General features: G+C 44.7%; 1 protein-coding gene, 1 long non-coding RNA gene and 1 pseudogene across 2 annotated transcripts in view; 1 reads left to right on the top strand and 2 right to left on the bottom strand.

Annotated features, from left to right (window-relative positions):
* The window catches only part of ANOS1 (anosmin 1), a 191,677-nt gene that overhangs the window by 161,876 nt on the left and 6,109 nt on the right, over window positions 1–23,692 (top strand). The window contains exons 8-12 of the mRNA XM_027095459.1: window positions 522–666; window positions 9,685–9,831; window positions 20,782–20,876; window positions 22,129–22,300; window positions 23,039–23,259. Coding sequence (XP_026951260.1) covers window positions 522–666; window positions 9,685–9,831; window positions 20,782–20,876; window positions 22,129–22,300; window positions 23,039–23,259 — 780 coding nt within the window. The remainder of the gene's footprint in view (window positions 1–521; window positions 667–9,684; window positions 9,832–20,781; window positions 20,877–22,128; window positions 22,301–23,038; window positions 23,260–23,692) is intronic.
* Window positions 4,158–23,509, bottom strand: LOC113614144 (uncharacterized). The gene is made up of 3 exons (XR_003430469.1): window positions 23,321–23,509; window positions 18,536–18,673; window positions 4,158–7,476 (listed from the first exon to the last, which is right to left on the bottom strand). It is a non-coding gene; the product is annotated as an uncharacterized LOC113614144 (long non-coding RNA).
* Window positions 15,392–15,483, bottom strand: LOC113614199 (uncharacterized; annotated as a pseudogene).

Genomic DNA, 23,692 nt, shown 5'->3' with positions numbered 1-23,692 from the left:
CACTGTTTTGGCCTCTCCCGTTGCGGAGCACAGGCTCCGGACGCGCAGGCTCAGCGGCCATGGCTCACGGGCCCAGCCGATCCGAGGCATGTGGGATCCTCCCGGATAGGGGCATGAACCCGCGTCCCCCGCATCGGCAGGCGGACTCTCAACCACTGCGCCACCAGGGAAGCCCCGAATTCTTAATCTTTATAGCTTTCTTCTCTCTGTAAGGTGGTATCTAGTAAGGAGTGAGGGGACAGAATTATTCATTTTCCTGCTACCGGAAAGCATCCAATAATGGGATTAGGAATACAATTTCAAAAAGAACGTGTTTGTGCTCTTTGTATGACGTTTATTTTGATCCGCGGTAAAAGCGGATTTTCATATGCTAAAGATGTAGAACGATCTGTGATCTTAGATAGTCCGGGCAGACATCAGAGAGGAGCTGGTGTGCTTCACAAGGACACAGCAGCTGTGCAGGGAAGCTCAGAGGCAGGGCGGCTTGTAACAGAATCTGTGTGTGTTCCCTCCACCTGCAGTCTCAGAATTCTGTGACCCTGGAGCCACTGCAGCCCGACTGCGACTACACAGTAGAGCTGCAGGCTGTCACCTACTGGGGCCAGACGCGCCTCAAGAGCGCCAAGGTCTCCCTCCAGTTCACGTCCGCACACGCCGTCCACAGCAGTAAGTGCTTCGAGTTCCTTTTTCCTATTTGCAGTCTTTACATGAGAGTCTTCTTACACGTAAATATGTCCTTTGAACTAGGATGTGTACAAATTTTACCTTTGAGTTTTTCTTAGGATTTTTATCCTAAGTTTTATGTGCAGTATTTTGGCGTTATAATGGACGTTTAAGAAGAAAGGGTGTCTCACTCGAACAGATGTTTATACTTCCATGATTTGGGGTCCTTGTGCGTATGTGTACTTGTTTTTAAGGAGGGTCCGCACAGTTAACTGTTGCTTCCCTCCTAAAAATGCGACATGCCCTTTTTTCTTTTCTCCTGGTTTTACACAGTGGTCGCAATTGCTGCAAAAGGCTACCTAATTCTCCACTGGGGGCAGTGACTAAATCATTCCCATACCCGCTTCCTTGTTGCCAGTGGTTCTAAACTAGTCTGTTTGCCATGAACTGAGCAAAGCAAGGGGAGAGTCTTATGAGACACTCACCTCTGAGCTGGAAAATGCCTTACGTGGAGTTTCCGGCTTTGCTCAGAGGTGGGGACTGGTGAGAAGAGCTGTGGGGAAGCTCCTGGCCAGGCATCTGGGGATGGGCAGATAGAAGGCGAGCCCGAGAGAGGCCGCCAGGGGTTTCCGCGGGTCCTGCTTCCCCAGGCTCGCAGGGTCCCGTGGGATCTGCCTTTCATCCCGGGACGGGGCCTGGTCAGACACGGAAGGTGTGACAAGCTTGTTGAATTTAGGAAAGGCAAGGCTGGCTCTGCACTGTCAGACGCAGGGATTGCCCGTAATTATCTTCTACCACCTGGGAAACAATAGGATCCAAACGAGCAGGTCCATTTGAAATGATGCTTTCAAAATAGTTCTAGAAACAGAGCTTCCTACCTATTTGAGAAGTAGTCCTTCTGGAGATGAAATGGATTTGAAAAGTCTACTGTTTCTATGTATAAGTTTGCATACAGTACAACTTTTACATAAAAATTCTCATGGAAACATTTCTATGTGTTTAGTAACTTCACTGATTTTTTTATCAATATTTTTTATTGAAGCAGAGTTGATTTACAGTGTTAATTTCTGCTGTATAGCAAAGTGACTCAGTTAGGCACACACACATATACACACACACACACACATATATATATATATATATTCTTTTCCATTATGGTTTATCCCAGGAGATTGAATATAGTGCCCTGTGCTCTGCAGGAGGACCTTGTTGTTTATCCATTCTCTATGTAATAGTTTGCATCTACTAACCCCAGACTCCCACTCCATCCCTCCCCCAATGCCCTCCCCCTTGGCAACCACAACTGTGTTCTCTATGTCCGTGAGTCTGTTTCTGTTTCATAGACAGGTTCATCTGTGTCATATTTTAGGTTCTACATGTAAGTGATATCATAAGATATGTGTCTTTCTCTTTCTGACTGACTTCGCTTAGTATGATCCTCTCTAGGTCCATCCATGTTCCTGCAAACGGCATGATTTCATTCTTTTTGATGGCTGAGTAGCATTCCATTGTATATATGCACCACGTCTTCTTTTTATCCATTCCTCCGTCGATGGGCATTTAGGTTGTTTCCATGTCTTGGCTGTGCTGTGCTGTGACTGTGCTGCTATGAACACAGGGGCGCACGTATCCTTTTTGGATCTTTTTTTTTTTTTTTTTTTTGCAGTACGCGGGCCTCTCACTGTCGTGGCCTCTCCCGTTGCAGAGCACAGGCTCCGGACGAGCAGGCTCAGCGGCCACGGCTCACGGGCCCAGCCGCTCCGTGGCATGTGGGATCTTCCCAGACCGGGGCACGAACCCGTGTCCCCTGCATTGGGAGGTGGACTCTCAACCACTGCGCCACCAGGGAAGCCCTTTTTTTGATCTTTAAAATTTTTATTTTATATTGGAGTACAGTTGATTAACAATGCTGTGTTAGTTTCAGGTGTACAGCAAAGTGATTTAGTTATATATATATATACCCGTATCTATTCTTTTTCAAATTCTTTTCCCATTTAGGTTATTACAGACTACTGAGCAGAGTTCCCTGCACTATACAGTAGGTCCTTGTTGGTTAAAACCCGCGTTACACAATTCAGTTTTAACAGCATTAATTTGTGTGCCTGATTTCAGCCTGACTGTTCTTAGGGAGGTCCAGTCTTACACTTTGTAAATAGGCCCAATATGTCCATTATATGATTATGAATCAATTTCAAGAGTAATTTTAGAGTCAGATTTAGTAATATCTATGACAGCACTTATGGAGCACGTGACATGTTAAAGGCAAGATATCATGCATTAGACAGCTTCCAGCTGAGAGGAAGAATGAGGCGGAAGTCAATACCAGTGTTATAGGTGTGATGAAACAGGGCCAGAAAATCCTTATGTTCATTGGACAACGTATACCACACGGGTAGGGTCTCAATAGCTTAGTTGCTCGAAGTCATTTTTTCTTTAGCCTGGCTGCACATTACAGTCAACTAGAGAGTTGTTGGTAAAAATGCTAGTGGTAGGGCACCATGCCCAGAGATTATAATTCAATGGTGGCAGGAGGTGGGAGGGTTGGGGGAAGATGCCTCTCAATTTCTTTTTCTTTTCTTTTCTTTCTTTTTTAATTCTACTGAAGTATAGTTGGCTTACAATATTGTGTTTCATTTCTGGTGCACAGCAGAGTGACTCAGTTATACATATATATTTTTTCATGTCCTTCCCCATTATGGTTTATCACAGGATATTGAATATAGTTCCCTGTACTATAGGGTAGGACCTTGTTTTCTATCCATCCTATATATAATAGGTTGCATCTGCTAATCCCAAACTCCCAATCCACCCCTCCCCCACCTCTGCTCCCCCTTGGCAGCCGCAAGTCTATTCTCTATGTCTGCGAGTCTGTTTTTGTTTCCTAGATAGGTTCATGTGAGTCATATTTTAGATTCTGCATACAGGTGGTATCACTTGGTATTTCTCTTTCTGACTTCACTTAGTATGATAATCTCTAGGTCCCTCCATGTTGCTGCCAGTAGCATTATTTCATTCCTTTTTATGGCTGAGTAGTATTCCACTGTATATATGCACCACATCTTCTTTATCCATTCATCTGTTGATGGACACTTAGGTTGCTTCCATGTCTTGTCTATTGTAAATAGTGCTGCTATGAATATAGGGGTGCAGGTATCTTTTTGAATTACAGTTCTGTCTGGATATATGCCCAGGACTGGGATTGCTGGATAATATGGCAACTCTAGTTTTAGTTTTCCGAGGAACCTCCATACTGTTTTCCATAGTGGCTGCAACTTACATTTGCACCATTCATTGATTTCTTTAATGCAGTCCTCCATTCATTCAGCAAACTGTGTCTAATGATGGGAATAATTACTACCTTATACCACTGTACACTGTATTATAGTATAAAGATACGTACACTGTAGGATATATACTATATAGACTGTACGTTATATAGTATATGTGTACCATGTATTTATATGTGTATATATGTTCTGTATATACGCACATGCGTACATATACATGTGCAGACACACTCATACACACATTACTGCAGCACTGGACACATTTCCATCTCTGCCTTCAAAGCGCCTACTGTTGAATTTGGGAGAGAAACATGTCAACATGATTACACAGAGACCAGTCTGTTGCACACAGAGCTGCAGGGAAGCGTGGCGCAGACAGACAGACATGGCGGTGGGAACCAAGAGCACAGCGCTCCTCCTGGGTCCTGAAGAATGGGTGCTCCGTGGGACACAGCGTGTCACCCCACACAAGCGCAGAGTTGGAAGAGAGCATCATTTGTGCAGAGAATCAGCTTGGGGGTGGGGAGTGGAGGGGGGGTCAGTTCCCTCCCTGGGAGACATCAGTGACTCCCGTGGGTGTCATAACCGTCCACGTGCGAAGGCCACCCTGTGTCTCCCAGCTGATGCTCCCTGAAAGCAGAGGTATGTGCTCAGCACCTCCCCTGGGATGGCCAACAGGTACTTCGAATGCAACACCCCCAAACCAAGCTCTTCACTTCCCTCTCACACCCGTTCCTCTCCCAGGCTCTCATGCCCCCAAAGTTCCCACCATTCCCCCTTTTGTTCAAGCCATCCATAGAGGTCATTCGTCATGCTTCGCTTTGCTTTCTCTTCAGAAATCCAGTTCATTAGAAAGTCCTTTTGACTCTAATTTCAGATTCTGTGTGGGATCTGTCCAAGTCTTGCCCTTGTTCAGCCCATTGTCACCTTTCTTATAAAGTAATCTCCTAATTAATATTTGTCTCCACTCTTTCTTAAATATCCATTTTGTAGACAGCTGGCAAAATATTCTTTAGAAAATATTAACCATATCACAGGTTACTCTCCTGAGTTCCACTCTCAAGACTGTCACCTACATCTTCTCTTTGCAAGTCTCCACAGATCTCATCCTTTATTGCTTTCCCATGTTTTCCTCCCCAAATGTCTTCTCAAACCAAAACCCTTTAAACCTCTGCTTCTCCTAAGACCCATTTTTTTTTTTTTTCTATTGGTGGTGGGGATTTCCTCTACTGTGTAAAATAAGTTTGCCTTTTAGTCTCCTGGCTTTTCCAGTAAACAACATTCCTTCCCCATTGGAGACTGGTATGGGATTGCAAACTCCCATAATTTAATATGTGTTTCTGCCCACAACCAAGAACAAGGAGAGGAAAACCCAGCCTTGGCTTGCCATTGTTGAAGTCATGTCATCGAGAATCTCTTCATGGTCCAGCCCACAGACACAACTGTTACAGACTCTGGGTCTCCAGAGCACATCTAGGGCTTTCTCCTTCTTCCTGGGGCATCTCCCCACACACACCTGGTGAGATCCTCTTTAATTAGCTCCCTCTCCCTTCCTCTCGGGTATGATTACAAACCCTTCTCTCTCACTTTAAGCCATTAGGCATCACATAGACTGAATTCTTCCCTCTCAGTGAGCCACTCAGATCCCCCCAGATACAAACGCATCTGTCCTTCACCCCTGAGTGTCTTCCCCTGTCCTCTGGAATCTCCGGTGGAAGCGTCCTTCCTTTTGCACACGACAGATTCCAGTCTGTGGGGTCTAGACCTATCCCTTGGAAAGTACATCCGCTCAACTAAGGTCTCGTCTAGGTCAGAGAACAGGGACTGTCCGCCTGTGTGCCCACAGCAGCCGTCAGAGCCCACGTGCTCCAGAAGCCTAGGCGTGGCCTGTAGCACTGCTTCAGGAACTCCTGTGAAAGCAGACCAGTCAGTTGTTCCCGCTCTTACCCGCGCACGCAACCAACTCCTGTTCCCGCAAGACGCTGAGTGTTATGGTCACTTTCTAATCATCTTGTACAATGAGGTAACGTTTTACCTGACCAATAGAGACGTGACAGTTAACCTACCAAAGGCCACTTTATGCTAGGATTAACTGATGCCTGTCCTGCGGATTCAGAAAAATAAAATAAGAAGTGATAGTGCAAAGTACCTGTCATAATACATGTTATTTGGGTGTCAGCGTAGCCGACAGAAGAGACTGGTTTTACAAAGGATGAGGCAGGATATAGCTGAATACGTGTCAGGATGTTCTTTATAACCCAGTGTTGATATATAATCTCGTAAACACTAGTATATGACTTTTACAAGAACACTATATTTCATCATGAAGCAACTAGAAGTAAGGAATAACTACAACTTTATAGTATAAACAAGGGAAATTATATTTTATAGGAATGAGTGTAGTAAATGTCAGCATATAAATTATTTTTTGAATTATATTTTTCCAGGTCTGCGGGGTGCCAGGTGTATTAATGATAAATATTTCGATGCAAGCAAAGCCTGAATGTTCATACAGTTTTTTAAAAGGGTCCCTTGAAGGAGGAAAGACATAATACTATCTTTAATGGAAATGTAACTTGCTTTTTTGGAGGTAGGAGGAGTATTTCCAGGGTTGACAGATTCCAAATGTTTTCTATAGTTGCCTCATGCAACTGGCATATGCTTCCAGCTCTCCAAAATAAAAATGGAGTGGAGAGAAAATACTCTGAATCTCTCAATCTGAAAAGGTAATCAGAGTTTTGACATCTGGAGAAATAGCATAGTCACTCAATTCTTTTAACTTTCAGGAGTATTAAAGAGTATAAATAAATCAGACCTCATACCTCTTCAGAATGTGAAGGAATGAATTTTATTCCATTTTTGTTTCCTGCTGAAAGTGGAGGACACACTCCGAGTCAAGGACGTCCTCCCAGGACTGAACTATCGCGTCTGTCCCTACATGGGGGATGGGGCATGTCCATGCGTGTCTGTGCTGGAAATATTCAGTAAAGCAGCAAAGATTCGATCTTGAGATATATACATATATGTGTATATATATATTCACACGTCCTTAGGTCTGTAATGAGAAATGAATGTTTCCATGGCATATAAAAGACAGCAGGAAGACAATTTACAGAGAGATTAAACACCGTTTTCTAAACTGTCTTGGTAGTCTGCTGGCGACTTCTTCCCATCACAGGTTCTTAAAGGAATTAGAAGCATAAATGGGCTTGTGAAAATCTGAAGCCTTTAATTCTTTAAAAGAAACATGCTTTAGGTGTAAGCAGCAGGATTCTTTAACCGCCGGGTGGTGTCAAGAAAGGGATGCGTTTGGGGGCGGAGCCTTCTGAGGGCTCCGTGTCCCAGGCCCTCCTCTGGGCTCCAGGCTCGCTGCGCTGGCGTCTGCAGGCTGGGAAGCAGCGTCTCCTGCTATCCCGTCTCGGCACATTCCTGGCCCCCAGAACGCCCACCTCCACCTGCGAGCTGAGGACGGAGGTTTGCCATCAGCGGCTAGTAATTTAATCAGCACGCCCGTGTGATGACGCCTCTGTAAAAATCCAGAAACACGGGGTTCAGAGAGCTTCCGCGGTGGTGAACGCGTGCTGGGGGAGGGGCTCCCTTAGACCCTCAGACGTGGAAGCTCCGCCCCCTTTCCCCACACCCGGCCGTGTGCATCACTTCCATCTGCCTCTTCCTGACTTAGATCCTTCTTTTCCCACTCACTTTTCATATATCCAAGTCAAATTTTATGCTTAGACATGATTAACTTTGAAGACAGATGTTCTTGTTTACGTGAGCTAAATATGGGTTTACATGACAAGCAATATTGATGTGAACATTTCTATACAAGTTTTTCTACGTTATAGATCCTCATCCCTAGAACAGTCTTTTTTGTTACTGTTGTCTGTGGTTTTGTGTTTGTTTCTTTTTTTAAATTGAAGTGTAATTGATTTACAGTGTTGTGTTAGTGTCAGGTATACAGCACAGTGATTCAGTTACACACATGCACCTATTCTTGTTCAGATTATTTTCCATTATAGGTTATTACAAAATATTGAGTATATTTCCCTCTGCTATACAGCAGGTGCTTGTTGGTTATCTCTTCTATATAGAGTAGTGTGTATATTTTAATCTCAAACTCCTAATTTATCCCTCCGCTTCCCCCCTTTCCCCTGTGGTAACCATAAGTTTGTTCTCTATGTCTGTGAGTATGTTTCTGTTTTGTAGATAAGTTCATTTCTGTCGTATTTTAGATGCCACATCTAAGTGATACCATATGATATTTATCTTTCTCCGTCTGACTTACTTCACTCAGTATGATCATCTCTAGGGGCATCCATGTGGCTGTAAATGGCATTATTTCATTCTTTTTGATGGCTGAGTAGTATTCCACTGTATATATGTACTGCATCTTTATCCATTCCTCTGTCGATGGACACTTAGGTTGCTGAGTTATATCCTTTTATTATAAACGGGTAATCTATCAAGTAAATTTTTTCTCTGAGTTCTGTGAATTGCTCTTGCAAGTTATTTGAATCTGAGGAAGGGGTCTCTGGAACCCCCCCATCTACAGCAGGTCATCAGAAGCACTGCTGCCAACCTGGACTCGTGACTCGCATCTGAAGCGGGCGGGGGGGCGCAGTCTTGCAGCACTGAGCCCTTACCCTGTGGGATCTGATGCTGTCTGCAGGTAGAAACTGTCAGAACTGAGTTGAACTGTAGGACACCCCGCTGGGGTCTGAGAATCGGTGGTACGGGGAACCCCTCATACACACAGTGCTATTGGGTGCAGAATCCTTAACCTAATAAATGCCAGAGTTATCCAAACATTCATTTGAATTATTTAAACTAAAATGTAAGTACCAACTAATGTAACTATCCCATTCCTTTTAATCAGATCCATTGCATGGATGGTTTGACAGGCACACCCCGGTAAGGAGAAGTACACACTCGATGTGCTTTTTCTTCCGGGTCCTCAGTTTTCCTTTCCTTCTCCTGATTCACCGCAGGTCAGCATTTCTCTGCATTCATCCTCATCTCTCCCTCTTCCTCCCACCTTCTCAAGAATGCAGACCTCACAGCTCTATTGGAAAAGTTTTGATAACACATTTCTGACTGCTTTATAATCAATACAGCTTAAGCTGTTTTATCTCTCAAAGGGCTACTTGGAATTCTGAAAGCAGAAAAGTCTTGTCTCCAAGGACGGAATTTCTAAACGTACAACTTGTAAAATAAGTGAACTGGTAAAGGAGAGACCTGAGGGCAGGGATTTTTGGTATACGTCCTGCTAAGCCGTATAAATTCTCACCTGGCTCTCTAAAGATGGAGGAACATAACATGCTGGTACTTCTGTGAAAAGCTACCTATACTGTTTTCATGAAATGGTATTTTAATACGACTTCATTTACTTCATAACTGCACAAAAGTCTATCTATTGTGAGAAATACGACTTCCACCTGTTACTGAAATCAGAACATCTTTCCGGGCTGGTGAATGTATGTTGATTCCCACTTTAAGTTCGGGGGATCCCGTGTAATGTATACAGTCTCCTTTTAGGTATGCATTCCAGCGTGTGATGAAGGGGGAGGTGTCGTCAACTTGAGCTGGAAGGAACGTGTAGTCACGTTACATTTTACTTTAAAAATCAGGCAGTAAATATGGATGAATAGCAGAGTGAAATTAAATACACTGGGATTACTGTCAGGTTACAGATTTATTTTTAACAAGTAAATCAGAATGTTGTGCTTTGTTGCAGAAGAACAACTTGGGAAAACTAGAAAAAGTGTGATGCAAATACAGCCTCCGTTTCAAAGACGACGGCCCACTCGCCTCCTGGAAATCGGAGCTCCGTTCTATCAAGACAGCCAGCTGCAAGTGAAGGTGTACTGGAAGAAGACCGAAGGTGGGCAGATGCTTCTGTTTACTTGTTGTTGTTCTTGCTAAGTTTTAGTTTCTATTGGAGTCGAGTTGATTAACAGTGTTCTGTTAGTTTCAGGTGTACAGCAAAGTGATTCAGTTTTACACATACACTCGTGTATTCTTTTTCAAATTCTTTTCCCATTTAGGTTATTACAGAATACTGAGCAGAGTTCCCTGTGCTACACAGTAGGTCCTTATTAGTTATCGATTTTATATACAGTAGTGTGTATATGTCAATCCCAATCTCCCAATTTATCCCTCCCGGCCACCCTTCCCCTTTGGTAACCATAAGTTTGTTTTCTGAGTCTGTGAGTCTGTTTTTGCCTTGTAAATAAGTTCATTTGTGTCATTTTTTTTAAGACTCTGCACATAAGTGACATCATATGATATTTGTCTTTCTCTGTCTGACTTCACTTAGTATGATCATCTCCAGGTCCATTCAAGTTGCTGCAAATGGCATTATTTCATTCTTTTTTATCACCGAGTAATATTCCATTGTATATATGTACCACATCTTCTATAGCCATTCATCTGTTGGTGGACAGTTAGGTTGCTTCCATGTCCTGGCTATTGTAAATAGAGCTGCAGTGAACATTGTGGTCCATGACTCTTTTTGAATTATGGTTTTCTCAGGGTATATGCCCAGGAGTGGGATTGCTGGGTCGTATGGTAGTTCTATTTTTAGTTTTTTAAGGACCCTCCACACTGTTCTCCATAGTGGCTGTATCAATTTACATTCCCACCAGCAGTGAAGGAGGGTTCCCTTTTCTCCACATCCTCTCCAGCATTTATTGTTTGTAGACTTTTTGATGATGGCCATTCTGACTGGGGTGCGGTGATACCGCATTGTAGTTTTGATTTGCATTTCTCTGATAATTAGCAATGTTGAGCATCTTTTCATGTGCCTCTTGGCCATCTGTATGTCTTTGGAGAACTGTCTATTTAGGTTTTCTGCCCATTTTTTTCACTGGGTTGTTTGTTTTCATGATATTGAGCTGTGTGAATTGTCTGTATATTTTAGAGCTTAATGCCTTGTCAGTCACATCGTTTGCAAATATTCTCTTCCATTCCGTAGGTTGTCTTTTCATTTTGTTTATGGTTTCCTTTACTGTGCAAAAGCTTTTAAGTTTAATTAGGTCCCATTTGTTTATTTTTGGTTTTATTTTCATTAATGTAGGAGGTGGATCAAAATGATTTTGCTGGGATTTATGTCAGAGAGTGTTCTGCCTATGTTTTCCTCTCAGAGTTTTATATTTGTTGTTTGCATTGAAGAGCGCTGTGATGTAAGGGCGCTTGTGCAAACGTCACCGTCGAGCTACACTATTGATATTAAGGAAACGGTAGCTGAACAAAACACATTCTTTTTAAAAAATTATTATTAAATGCCTTGCTCTTCTGAAGTCTGAATGGGTTGCCTCTGATTCCCAGGAATCTGTATCCCATACTGAAATCTGCTGCTTACATTTGATCATTTCAGGGATATTAACCTGTCTTCATGTCTTTCCTAAGAAGGTTGATCTTGTGTCCCAAACACTTGAGACAGTCATTATCTTGCACTGTAAATTCTTGTTCTAAATTAGAAGACCTATAATGCAAATAATTTGGAAAATAGAATAAAAGAGCCGATTCTCTTCTCAGTATTTCATAGAAATAGCATTTTACTGGATTTTCTTTCAGAAGTCTCCTATACCTGTTTCTCACTCAGTTGTTTTATATGTATATGTGTGTGTTTGTAAAGCACATTTTCATAAAATGCTAATTGGCATTCTATATTGTTGGTATTTTTAATAACATTTTAAAATGGCTGCCTTGATAGATATTATGCCATAATGATTCCACTACAGTCACACACTTAGCTGCCTTCAGAATTTCCATCTTACAATCAATACTGCAATGAACAGTCACCCTTAGAATAGATTCTTTTTTCTCTTTATCTTTGGGATAAATTCCTTTTGTTTCTTTGTTTTCTGTACTCTTAGAATAGTATTTTTAGAGTTACTTGACATACATTTTTATATTTATCACTTTTGTGCATTTAAGACATAAACTCTATTTTAAGCAAAAAACAATAGATTGTTTCAAGAATTGTTTTTAAAATTCTTCTTATTTTTCTGAAGTGCTATTTCACTCAGGGTATTGGCTCACGAGCCATTGGGGATATTGGTGTTGGAGCTCTTCTTGTTCCAGAATTTTCTTCCAAGCTGCTGAAATTCATTCTCTAGCTAAAATAACATTACCAATCATGTTAATGTTTTATTACTATCATATGTTAATTTAAATTTTATTTATTGAATATTAATTATAAAACTATATGTTAATATATCCATATATGACATTTAATGATAGTTTTAAGTTAATATTAAATTGTAAAATTTATTTGATCTATTGTACAGCCAAGCCCTCCACATCAGTGGGTTCTGTATCTGTGAATTCAACCAAATGTGGATTTTGTGCAATCTTTAAGATTGGCAGTTGGTTGAATCCAAGCGTGCAGAACCCCCAGATACGAAGGGCTAACTGTGGGACTCGAGCAGCCTGGAATTTGGTATCCAGGGTGTGGATCCAATCCCCACTCTCCAGTGGGTACCAAAGGATGACTGTATTTATCAATTTCAAATTAGAATTGTATGTCCATGTGACATATTAATAAAACAACATATTAATATAATACTGGAAATGTACACATCTCATGTAAGGAAATGAAAATGTACACACACGGGAGGTGCAAACAGCTTAAGCACAGAATAGTAACCACCATTTCCTGACTTCTAAAATTGAAGATTTGTTTTACGTGTATTTGAATGTATACAGATGGAATCATACAGTTTGCATCAGTCTTCTCACAGTGAACACTGCATGTGGGAAACCCGTCCATCCTGTTGCAGGAAGCCGTGGTTCATCCATTTATATCACTGCATAGTCGTCCCTGGTACAGCAGTTGATGGAGATTTGGTTTGTCCAGATCTTTTCAGCAGTTGATGGAGATTTGGTTTGTTCCAGGGATGGGCTATTCAGAATGGCCCTGCTGTGAAGAGCCTATGAATACATGTCTGTTGATGCACATGTGTACCTATTCCCCCCCAGAGGGTGGGATTCTTAGGTCATAGAGGATGATGACCTTTAGAAGATGCTGAGAATTTCCGAAGTGGCTGGACCAGTGCACATTCCCACCAGGAGGGTAAGATGGTCCCCACTGCCCCACATGCTTTCCCCCATGAGGCATGTCCTGTCTTTCTCAGTTGAGCCTTTCCGGTACGTGTGACGTGATGGCTCAGTGCCGTTTGAATTTGCATTCTTCTGGTCATCCAGGCGTTGAACACCTTTTCATAAGTTTACTGGCAATGGAGCTCCTGTTTTTCAAAGCACTTTTCAACTGTTTAGCCAGCCTGTCCTGCAAGAGTCCTTTATAGGTGGAGTATATGAGTCATCTGCTGGTTTCATCTTAGTATTTTCTACTTTTATTTTTTTCACATTCTTAATAGTTCTTACTTTTAGAGATTATCAGTTCATCATTTTGTTTCCTTGAGGCTTACCGCTCTTTAAGACATCTTTGCTTATGCCAGGGTCACAAAGATACTCTCCTTATCTCCTAGGAGTTATACTGTTTCATCTTTCTCTACCTTTTACCCGGATTTGATTATTGTTGTAAGCAGCTAGTGTAGGGCATCAATGTCCTTTCATTTTTCTTTCCCTCTTTTTTCCCCCAAAACAAAGAACTTTTTATTGAAGTATTAGTTGATTTACAATGTTGTGTTAGTTTCAGGTATACAGCAAAGTGATTCAGTATTACATAGATATATGTCTATTCTTTTTCACATCCTTTTCCATTATAGGTTATTAGAATATATTGAATATAGTTCCCTGTGCTATAAAGTAGGACGTTGTTGTTTATCTGCTTTATATACAGTCATTTGTATCTGCTAATCCCAAACTCCTAATTTATCCCTCCCCCACCCCCTTTGCCCTCTGGTAATCATAAGTTTCTTTTCTAAGTCTGGGAGTCTGTTTCTTTTTGTAAGTAATTTTATTTTTATAATTTTTTTTACATTCACATATAAGTGACATCATGATATTTGTCTTTCTCTGTCTGACCTACTTCACTTAGTATGACAATCTCTAGGTCCATCCATGTTGCTGCAAATGGCATTACTTCATTCTTTTTTATGGCTGAGTAATATTCCATTGTTTATTTGTACCACATCTTCTTTATCCATTCATCTGTTGATGGACACTTAGGTTGCTGTCATGTCTTGGCTAGTGTAAGTAGTGTTGCTACGAACACAGGGTTGCATGTATCTTTTTAAATTATAGTTTTGTCTGGATATATGCCCAGGACTGGGATTGCTGGATCATATGGTAGTGCTATTTTTAGTTTTTTGAGGAAACTCCATACTGTTCTCCATAGTGGCTGCACCAGTTTACATTCCCACCAACAGTGTAGGAGGATTCACTTTTCTCCACATCCTCTCCAGCATTTATTATTTGTAGACTTTTTAATGATCGCCATTCTGACTGGTGTGAGGTGGTACGTCACTGTAGTTTTGATTTGCGTTTCTCTAATAATTAGCGATAATGAGCATCTTTTCATGTGCCTATTGACCATCTGTATGTCTTCTTTGGAGAAATGTCTATTTAGGTCTTCTGCCCATTTTTGGATTGGATTGTTTTCTTGTTATTAAACTCTACGAGCTGTTTGTATATTTTGGAAGTTAAACCCTTGTTGATTGCATCATTTGCAAATATTTTCTCCCATTGCATAGGGTATCTTTTTATTTTGTTTATGGTTTCCTTTCTGTGCAAAAGCTTGTAATTTTGAATAGGTCCCATTTGTTTATTTTTGCTTTTATTTCTATTGCCTTGGGAGACTGACGTAAGAAAACGTTTGTACGATTTATGTAAGGGAATATTTTGCCAATACTCTATCCTAGGAGTTTTATGGTGTCATGACTTATATTTTAGTCTTTAAGCCATTTTGAGTTTATTTTTGTGTATCGTGTTAGAGAATGTTCTAATTTCCTTCTTTTACATGTAGCCGCTCAGTTTTCCCAGCACCACTTATTGAAGAGACTGTCTTTTCTCCAGTGTATATTCTTGCCTCCTTTGTCATAGATTAATTGACCATAAGCGTGTGGGTTTATTTCTGGACTTTCTATCCTGTTCCCTTGATCTATATTTCTGTTTTTCTGCCAGTACCTTAGTATTTACTGTAGCTTTGTAGATTAGTCTGAAGTCAGGGAGCTGTGATTTCTCCAGCTCTGTTCTTCCTTCTCAAGATTGTTGTGGCTATTTTGAGGTTTTTTGTGTTTCACAGACATTTTTAAATGTTTTGGTCTAGTTCTTTGAAAAATGCCATTGGTAATTTGATAGGGATTGCATTGAATCTGTAGATTGCCTTGGGTAGTATGGTTATTATAACAATATTGATTCTTCCAGTCCAACAATATGGTATAACTGTCCATCTCTGTCAGCTTCAGTTTCTTTCATCAGCATCCTATAGCTTTTGGAGTACAGGTCTTTTGCCTCTTCAGGTAGGTTTATTCCTAGGTATCTTATTCTTATTTTTCTTTCCCCCTCTCCATGGAAATCTTTAGTAAAAGGCAAAAGATTTATATGATCTGAAGAGAAACCAGAGTATGAATGGTATTTTATTCTTTTTGATGCAATGGTAAATGGGATTGTTTCCTTAATTTCTCTTTCTGATAGTTTGTTGTAGTGTGTAGAAATGCAACAGATTTCTGTATATTAAGTTTGTATCCTGCAACTTTACTGAATTCATTGATGAGCTCTAGTAGTATTCTGGTAGTATCTTAAGGGCTTTTTTTATGTATGGTATCATGTCATATGCAAGCAGTGACAGTTTTACATCTTCCTTTCCAATCTGGATTCCCTTTCTTCTCTGATTGCCGTTGCTAGGCCTTCCAAAACTATGTTGAATAAAAGTGGCAAGAGTGGGCATCCTTGTCTTGTTCCTGACCTTGGAGGAAATGCTTTCAGCTTTTCACCGTTGAGTATGATGTTAGCTGTGGTTTTGTCATATATGGTCTTCATTATGTTGAGGTAGGTTCCCTCTATGCCCACTTTCTGGAGAGTTTTCATCAGAAATTGATGTTGAATTTTATCAAAAGCTTTTTCTGCAGCTATTGAGATGATCATATGGTTTTTACTCTTCAGTTTGTTAATATGGTGTATCACACTGATTTGAGGATATTGAAAAATCCTTGCATCCCTGGGATAAATCCCACTTGATCATGGTGTATGATCCATTTAATATACTGTTGGATTTGGTTCGCTAGTATTTTGTTGAGGATTTTTGCATCTATGTTCATCAAAGGCACTGGCCTATAATTTTCTTTTTTTTGTGGTATCTTTGGCCGGTTTGGGTATCAGGGTGATGGTGGCCTCACAGAATTAATTCGGATGTGTTCCTTCCTCTGCAGTTTTTTGGAATGGTTTCAGAAGCACAGGTATTAACTCTTCTCTAAATGTTTGACAGAATTTGCCTGTGAAGCCATCTGGTCCTGGACTCTGGTTGTTGGGAGTTTTTTAATCACAGTTTCAATTTCAGTACTGGTAATTGGTCTGTTCATATGTCCTATTTCTTCCTGGTTCAGTCTTGGGAGATTGTACCTCTCTAAGAGTTTGTCCATTTCTTCTAGGTTGTCTGTTTTATTGGCATACAGTTGCTTGTAGTAGTCTCTTAGGATTCTATTTCTCTGGTGTTGGTTATAACGTCTCCTTTTTCATTTCTAATTTTATTGATTTGAGCCTTCTCCCTTTTTCTTCTTGATGAGCCTGGCTAAAGGTTTATCAACTTTGTTTATCTTTTCAAAGAACCAGCTTTTTAGTTTCTTTGATCTTTTCTATTATTTTTTTAGTCTCTGTTTATTCACAATAAGGATGAGTCAGAAGCACTTTTCTCCCTGGCTTCTTTGTTACTTGCTTGCTTATTTACTAGTAATTCGCCGGAATATTTCTATGGAAACAAGCTAACAGTATTATTTACAACTAAGCAAAGTCACTGCAAACAGGTGTCTGTAAGCAACTATTATAGTAAAACACTGTACAGTTGTAAAGTAGTACTTGGACCAGAATAACAGAGACTTTAAAAATAAGTTCTTAAATAAGGATGGGATCCCCTAGAGAGAAGAGGGACCAGGAGCGGGCGTGAAGGAACTCCAGTTTCAGCACAAAGAGGGGCAATGCAGCAGAGGACAGTGCAAGTGAGTGCCCAGAGGAGCTGGAGAACACGGGGAGATTTGAGACAGAAGCTGAGGCGGGCAAGGGGTTTAAGAAGAGGGAGGGGGCTCCCCTGGTGGCGCAGTGGTTGAGAGTCCGCCTGCCGATTCAGGGGACACAGGTTCGTGCCCCGGTCCGGAAAGATCCCACGTGCCGCGGAGCGGCTGGGCCCGTGAGCCATGGCCGCTGAGCCTGTGCGTCTGGAGCCTGTGCTCCGCTACGGGAGAGGCCACAGCAGTGAGAGGCCCACGTACCGAAAGAAAAAAAAAAACGCTACCTTATGCTACTGATTTTAAAATGAAAGGAGACACAGTGGATGCTCACAGAGTGTGTATTTGAAGACTCGTGTGGTCACTAAGGTTTATTTGTAACCCCTAACCAGTCCTGGGGGGTGCTCGTGCAGGGAGTGGCGATGGGCTTGAGTCGCCCCACGTACACGTTCCCACCTGAAGCTGAGGGGACGCCGCCCTCTCGTTTCCACTCTCACGCTGGCGACACATCCTCTGCCCGGTCTGTTTAGCGCCGTGGGTTTCTGGTCTGTTGTGTTGCATTTCCTTGCTTTTTGCTGGAGATTTGTCCTGGTTAAAGTGGCCCCGAGCATAGTGGTGGAGTGCTGCCTTTGCCGATTGATGCATGAGGCTGCCTGGGAGGTGCTAGTCACGTTGGTAGTGTGTGATGAAGTTCCGAAAAGGTAAAAAAAAGTGTCTAAATTTGTCGTTTTTGAGATGGTGATGGATTAAAAAAAAAGTACAGTGGAGGCGTTATTGTGAGGCTGAAAGCAAAAGAAGTTTACTGTCCTGCTACCCAGGATCATGAAAATAATTTCAACTAGAGTTTTTTAAGTAAAGAAATATTACAGTTAATTATGACTTTATTAAATAAGTTTTTAAAAAAGAAAAACACACATAAAATAAGATTATGTATTGACTGGCTGGCAAAAATGTGGTGACCAGAAGCTCATGGGGAAACTAACACTGTATTTCTCCAAGAAACAGCCATCCCGGCTTTGCTAATTCTGCATTCACGGTGATTTTCTAAACCCTCACTTGTGTGAATAACGAGAACCGATTGTGTAGACCTGCATGAGAAACGCATGCCAGTTTTTGATTAAGCTTGGAAGAGTGTGGACTGCTGTGTATGTGTCTGAAAAAGTGCCATGAAGGACTGCTTAAAAGGCAGCCTGTTCATTTTAATCATGTCTTAAAGGAGTGGGTTTTATTCGGGTCTGGTGAAGGCAACAGAGACAACGGCCACTGAGAAGGTAGTTTGTTACTCACGGCTCCCGGGAGGTGGACCCTCCCACCACTCGGGCCACGTGGGGAGGCACCAGGGTCGGTCAGGAAGCAGGAAACTGTGCTCAGAAGCCTTTCCTCTGGCGAGTAGGAAAGGCAAGATGGTCTCAGGATTGGCTAGTCAGGATTGGCTCTGGCTCAGGGGCTGTCCCCACCTACCTGGCCCTGGGGTGACGAGGGTGGTGGCCCAGAGTGTGAGGGCCCCACAGAGGAGGTGCTGGGGAGGGGCTCTGGGTCAGCTGGTCTGCACGGGGCAGCGGCCACCCTGCGAGGGCGGTCCCGGCAGGGTCTGCAAGGCTGCAAGATGTCACAGATACAGAAAACAAAACAAAAAGGCGTGATTAAGTAAGAGGCAAGCTGAACGCAAGGGCAATTGAGGGCAGGGATCAAGGGTGTGGTTTTAGAAGCGCTGAGTTTGAAAAGCATCTGCATGGGACAGGAAGCTGGGAACACCGGCTCCTCCAGGGAACAGCTCAGGTGGAGGTAGAAACGCAGAGCCGCAGAGCCGTCTTGGAAAGCCTTGGGCTTGGCTGAAATTCTTCACGGAGGTGGCAGATCCAGAGTAGGCGTGGACTCGGGCAGGGCGGAGCTGAGAGCTGAGGGCTCCGACGTGTCGCTCGGCGTGTCCTCTTATGGAAACACAGTTATGCTGTCAGATGTGTGTGGGGTTCTTAGGAGACCTGGAGCCACGGGTATCAATCACACGTCCTAGCACTGGAGTGCAGCAAACTGGAGTCCAGCCCCGGCTGCTCCGGACCAGGGAATGTCAGCCCTGCCGTGTGCCCGACTTTGGAACTTGCTACTCCGTCCGATGTGGGAGCCACGAGCCCCGTGGAGCCGCTGAATTTTAAATTGATTTCAGTGACTTAAGAATTTGATTCCTCAGCTGCAGCAGCAATGTGGTGACGAGGGGTCACCACATACAGAAGCTTTCGTTGTGGCAGACAGTTGTGTGGGACGGTGCCCTGCCCCGTTATCCACACCGAGCAGGCCCAGTGCCAACCTCCTTCCAGGTTCCCCTGCGAGGTCAGCTCCTCTGTGAGCTGCGCCAGCGTTTCAGTGACAGTCGCAACCCTCTGTCGGGACGCCGTACCTCTCTCGCCCTCCGTGTTCAGCTGTAGGCTCATCTCCCTCCGACCTGAGACCTGACTCATGTACTTTATTACTTGTCCAGCCCCCTTAGGATTTAAGAGGCGTGAGAGCAGCTGCTCCTGGGAGGTTATTTCACTGCGATGCCTAGAGCAGCACCACTTGTTGAAAGAAGGGATTTGAATTCACTCAATGACTGACTTCAGCCTTAATGTATAACGTGCAATTCTTTTCTTAAAAAAAAGCCCCTGATGTCTGCCATGTAAAGAGTTACAAACCTCTAGTCAGAGGGTTCCCCTTTTAGCTAAACACCATTGGTGCCCACTTGCTGTTTATTTTCTCAGATTGAAAGTTCTTTTCTCGTTCCAAAGTGCTCAGAGCAAGTTCCCACCAGAACCACCCGATTTCATCCAAGAGTTTTCCCCTCGGAAAACCTCCATCAAACACTTGGCGTGAGCATTCGGACGAGATGCTAATCACCCAGGGAAGCGGTGCCTTTCACACCCGGGGACACACTGGGGTGATTATTAAGCCCAGGATGGCCCGGCCCTCCTTTCCCACACTCAGTGACCGGCTTCTCGTCACGGTGTCTTTTTTTCCACTCGGTCGGCCAAAGTAAAGACACGTGCAGAAAACGCGCTGCTCCAGCTGGAAGTGGAAACGTTGAAGGAGCCCGTATGCTGGGCTGGCTTTGAGAGCAGGCCTCGTTTCCGTAGTGATCGCGCACACGCACCGCAAGGATGCACTTACCGTTAAGGCACCAGGAGGCTGTTCACCCTGTATCTTCTGATGAGGGGGCCTGTCACAGCAAGGCTCGAGATGGAGCACATCTGAAGGGCCAGGTCTTCAAGTTGAGGGAAAGGCTTTTGTTCCTGCCTGGGCTTGACGGCCTCTCCATCAGCTTCGTCAGAAAAATGTAGGATCCAGAGACTTGAGACGAGTCTCTCTTAGAGCCTAGGAAATAGGAGAACGGCTGCTGAGTGCTACCCTTCGTTGGGGGATTTATGACCGTGGACACCATGGCGAGGTTATTCTCAAGACCTCTGTGGAGTCATTTTGCTATGACTTTGCTAATTATTTTTTTCTGTGTGGTTCTCGTATTGCAATTCGCTTTTCCTTTGATGGCTTATTGCTTTTTCCCCCTGACTCTAGTCAGAATTTTGGGAGACCCACCTCCTCTGGCTGGTGTACGCAATTCTGGATCACCTGCAGGACTCTGTCCTTCCTTCCTGGTCTGTCGTGCTTTCAGGACTTGGGGCTGCGTGCACTGTGACTTGCAGACTGCTCTTTTTTGCTGATCGGTGTTGACTTTACAGATCCCGGTGTCAGTCGGTATCATGTGCAGTGGTTTCCGGAAGTCTGTGCCCACAACGAGTCCGCCGGGGCGGAGGCATCCTCGGGCGTGACCCAGGTGAGGAGGTGGCCGAAATGCCGGATTCTGAACAGCTTCTAGACTCACCTGATCGGGGGACAAAGCTGGACAGAGAGAGGTGCAGGCCGTGTGTCCAGTGGGTAACTCATCCTCACGGGGCTCCCTAAGGGACCCATGACCAGGTGGGAGCGGGAGACACAGGGTCACCTGTTCACTCATCTCTCGGCCCTTCACAACCTCACACGTCATCAGTCAGCACAGGGCGGGCCCTGAGATGCAGACATTCAGGACACAGCTTGCGGGGAGCTCCCAGGACACAGGGGAAACTCTGCCAGCCTCTGGGCGTCTCACCTTAATGGCACGAAAGCTCTGAATTGTTTTCTGGACTTTGACTCGGCACAATGACCTAAAAGGTCTCATTTCCCCCAGGGAATTTCTATACGACACTATCATTCAGCATCACCTTTGCTGCATCCCTAACTTCCACCAACTCGTCCAGGTAATGAAAGATACGGCCCGTCCTGTGATGTTCTGCCTTTAAGGGTCCCAGAGATGCTCCTGCCGCAGCTCTCGTACATGTACACGAGGCCCTGACAACTACACCCTAGAACGGGCACGCACACCCAACACCCAAAGGGCACGCACACCCTAGAATGGGCACGCACACCCAACACCCAAAGGCGAAGAATCCTCGCACAAGCTCGTTAGGCCCGTCAGTGTCAGCTCTCCCGTTAGCGTAAGGTTATACCCTCAGCCTCTCACTCCGCCCGCAGTTGAGTCTGGTTTTCGTAATCCTGTCTAATCGGAAAGTTCCGGCCGGCGGCAATCACAGCCCTCCCAGCAGGGGAGGCAATACACAGCTCAAGAATGTCTTCCTTTCCGTAAGGAAACACTCACAGCTAAAGCACGCCTGTGTCTCAGAGAAGCCCGAGTTAGCTTGTTTTGTATTGACAACTTAGGTGTCTGTCTACAGCGTTACCCACCGCGCGGCCTCCCACCTCGCCCCACTGCTGCCAGCTCCCCGAGCCTGCTCGTGAGGGCTGCAAGTCGGCTGTTTTGACGTGGAAGCGCTGCCGTCCTGTCGGGTTCTGGAGCCTGTGTCCCACCCCATGGGAGCCTCTCACAGTTGTAATAAATGAAAGCAGGGCCCCTGTCTCCTTTGCACTTTTTATGGAAGCCGTGGTGCACACGTCCCATATATAGGGAGACAGCCTTGGTGGAGGTAGGATTTCCTCTCCTGCCCATTTCGTACCCTCGTGAGATTTACCGTTAGCGTATTCTCTCTCTCTAGGAAAATTACATGATTCTTCAAGATCTGGCATTTTCCTGCAAATACAAGGTGACCGTCCAACCCACACGGCCAAAGGGCCGCTTGAAAGCAGAAACCGTTTTCTTTACGACCCCACCGTGCTCCGCTCTGAAGGGCAAAAGCCACAAGCATGTCAGCTGCCCCAGCGACGCAGGTACGTTTCACGCGAACTTCCAAGGTTGCGGCTGTGATGTCAGCAACTCTGTACACATTTCCAGACCGCATTTCACAAGAGCCTACAAACCCAAAGTATCCCCCTTTCTAAACTGCAGCGTGACGGCCCAGTTGGGAGGTAACATACGTATGAAGGCACGCATTACATCCTCATTGCAGCAGCTCTGGCGGACAGCCTTTGGCCTGTCAGCCCTTTAGAAATGAAGCCGAGGGTCTGTGTACTGCTTGTCCTTTGGCGCACTTTACGTAAATGATTTCACTTTTATCCCGGCCCTCTGCCATGGGCGTCACCTCGACACGCTTTCCGAACGCCCCGTCTTTACCTTCCCAAGCCTCTCCTAAAACAGGGGCAGCTATTCTCAGACGCAGACCCCTGGGCGCCTTCTAGTAACTTCCGACGACTCTTGCAGTACCTTGAATATCACCCGTCTCACTGCAGTCTCTCCTGTTCTCTAAGTGGCCAGGCCCCGCCAGATCCCAAAATTCTTCCTCTGTCTTCCACCCCCAAAGCAGGACTCTCAACGTAGTGCCCAAGGGAGCAGAAGCACGTGGCACGAAGGTGCAGGGCTGAGGCGGCCTCTGCACAGCTCGCCAGGGCGACTGTCTGACCCCGCGCTCCCGAGGCGGCCGGCCGAACCCCACGGGACGTACCTGCCGCCTAGGGCCCCTCTCGCACTCTCCATCCCCTGACCCGGCCTTCCTCTTCCCGCTGCTCCAGGTCACGTTCATTCCAAAGTGCAAGCCAAACCTGAGAACCTGTCGGCCTCCTTCGTGGTCCAGGACACGAACGTCACGGGGCGCTTCTCCTGGCAGCTGAGCAAGGCCACCGTCCAGCGGCCCGTGACTGGCTTCCACGTGACGTGGGCCGAGGTCACGACCGAGAGCAGGCAGAACGGCCTTCCCAACAGCCGCATCCTGCAGTCCCAGATCCTCCCGGCGGTGGGTGCCCCTCCCTCCCGGGCCCTCGGGCCGGTACCCGCCCCGCAGGGGGGTTACTCACTGTCGGCGCCCACGTCCCATCACGCTGGGGCCAGTTGTTGAGCCGCGTGTGTGCGTTGTCTTCTCCCGAGCGTATTATTTCGCAGGTACTGAAAGACACCACACAAGTGTTGCGTGAACAGTAGTCTAGATGAACTGTGATTACTAGAGCCCCTCTTCAACCCACGTCTCCTGTCGACACGGGATGCACGCGGTGTAACCACTTCATTCTCCTTTGTGAAGCCTGTGTCCCTCTGGCCCAAGTGGACAGGCCCTGTTGGAAGGGTTAAATTTGGGGGAAAATAGCTAAGAGAACCTTCTTCTTTCTCTCCGTTTCCCCGCTTCAAATCTGGCCAGAGCCCGTAATGAGCTGGCCTGTCTTCCAGGCCACTAA

This window comes from Aethalodelphis obliquidens, unplaced genomic scaffold, assembly GCF_003676395.1.
Source record: "Aethalodelphis obliquidens isolate GAN/ISIS:26980383/991018 unplaced genomic scaffold, ASM367639v1 scaffold91, whole genome shotgun sequence".
Taxonomy (NCBI): domain Eukaryota; kingdom Metazoa; phylum Chordata; class Mammalia; order Artiodactyla; family Delphinidae; genus Aethalodelphis; species Aethalodelphis obliquidens.
The sequence above is the reverse complement of the archived record's forward strand: the minus strand, read 5'-3'. Positions and strand labels throughout refer to the sequence as shown.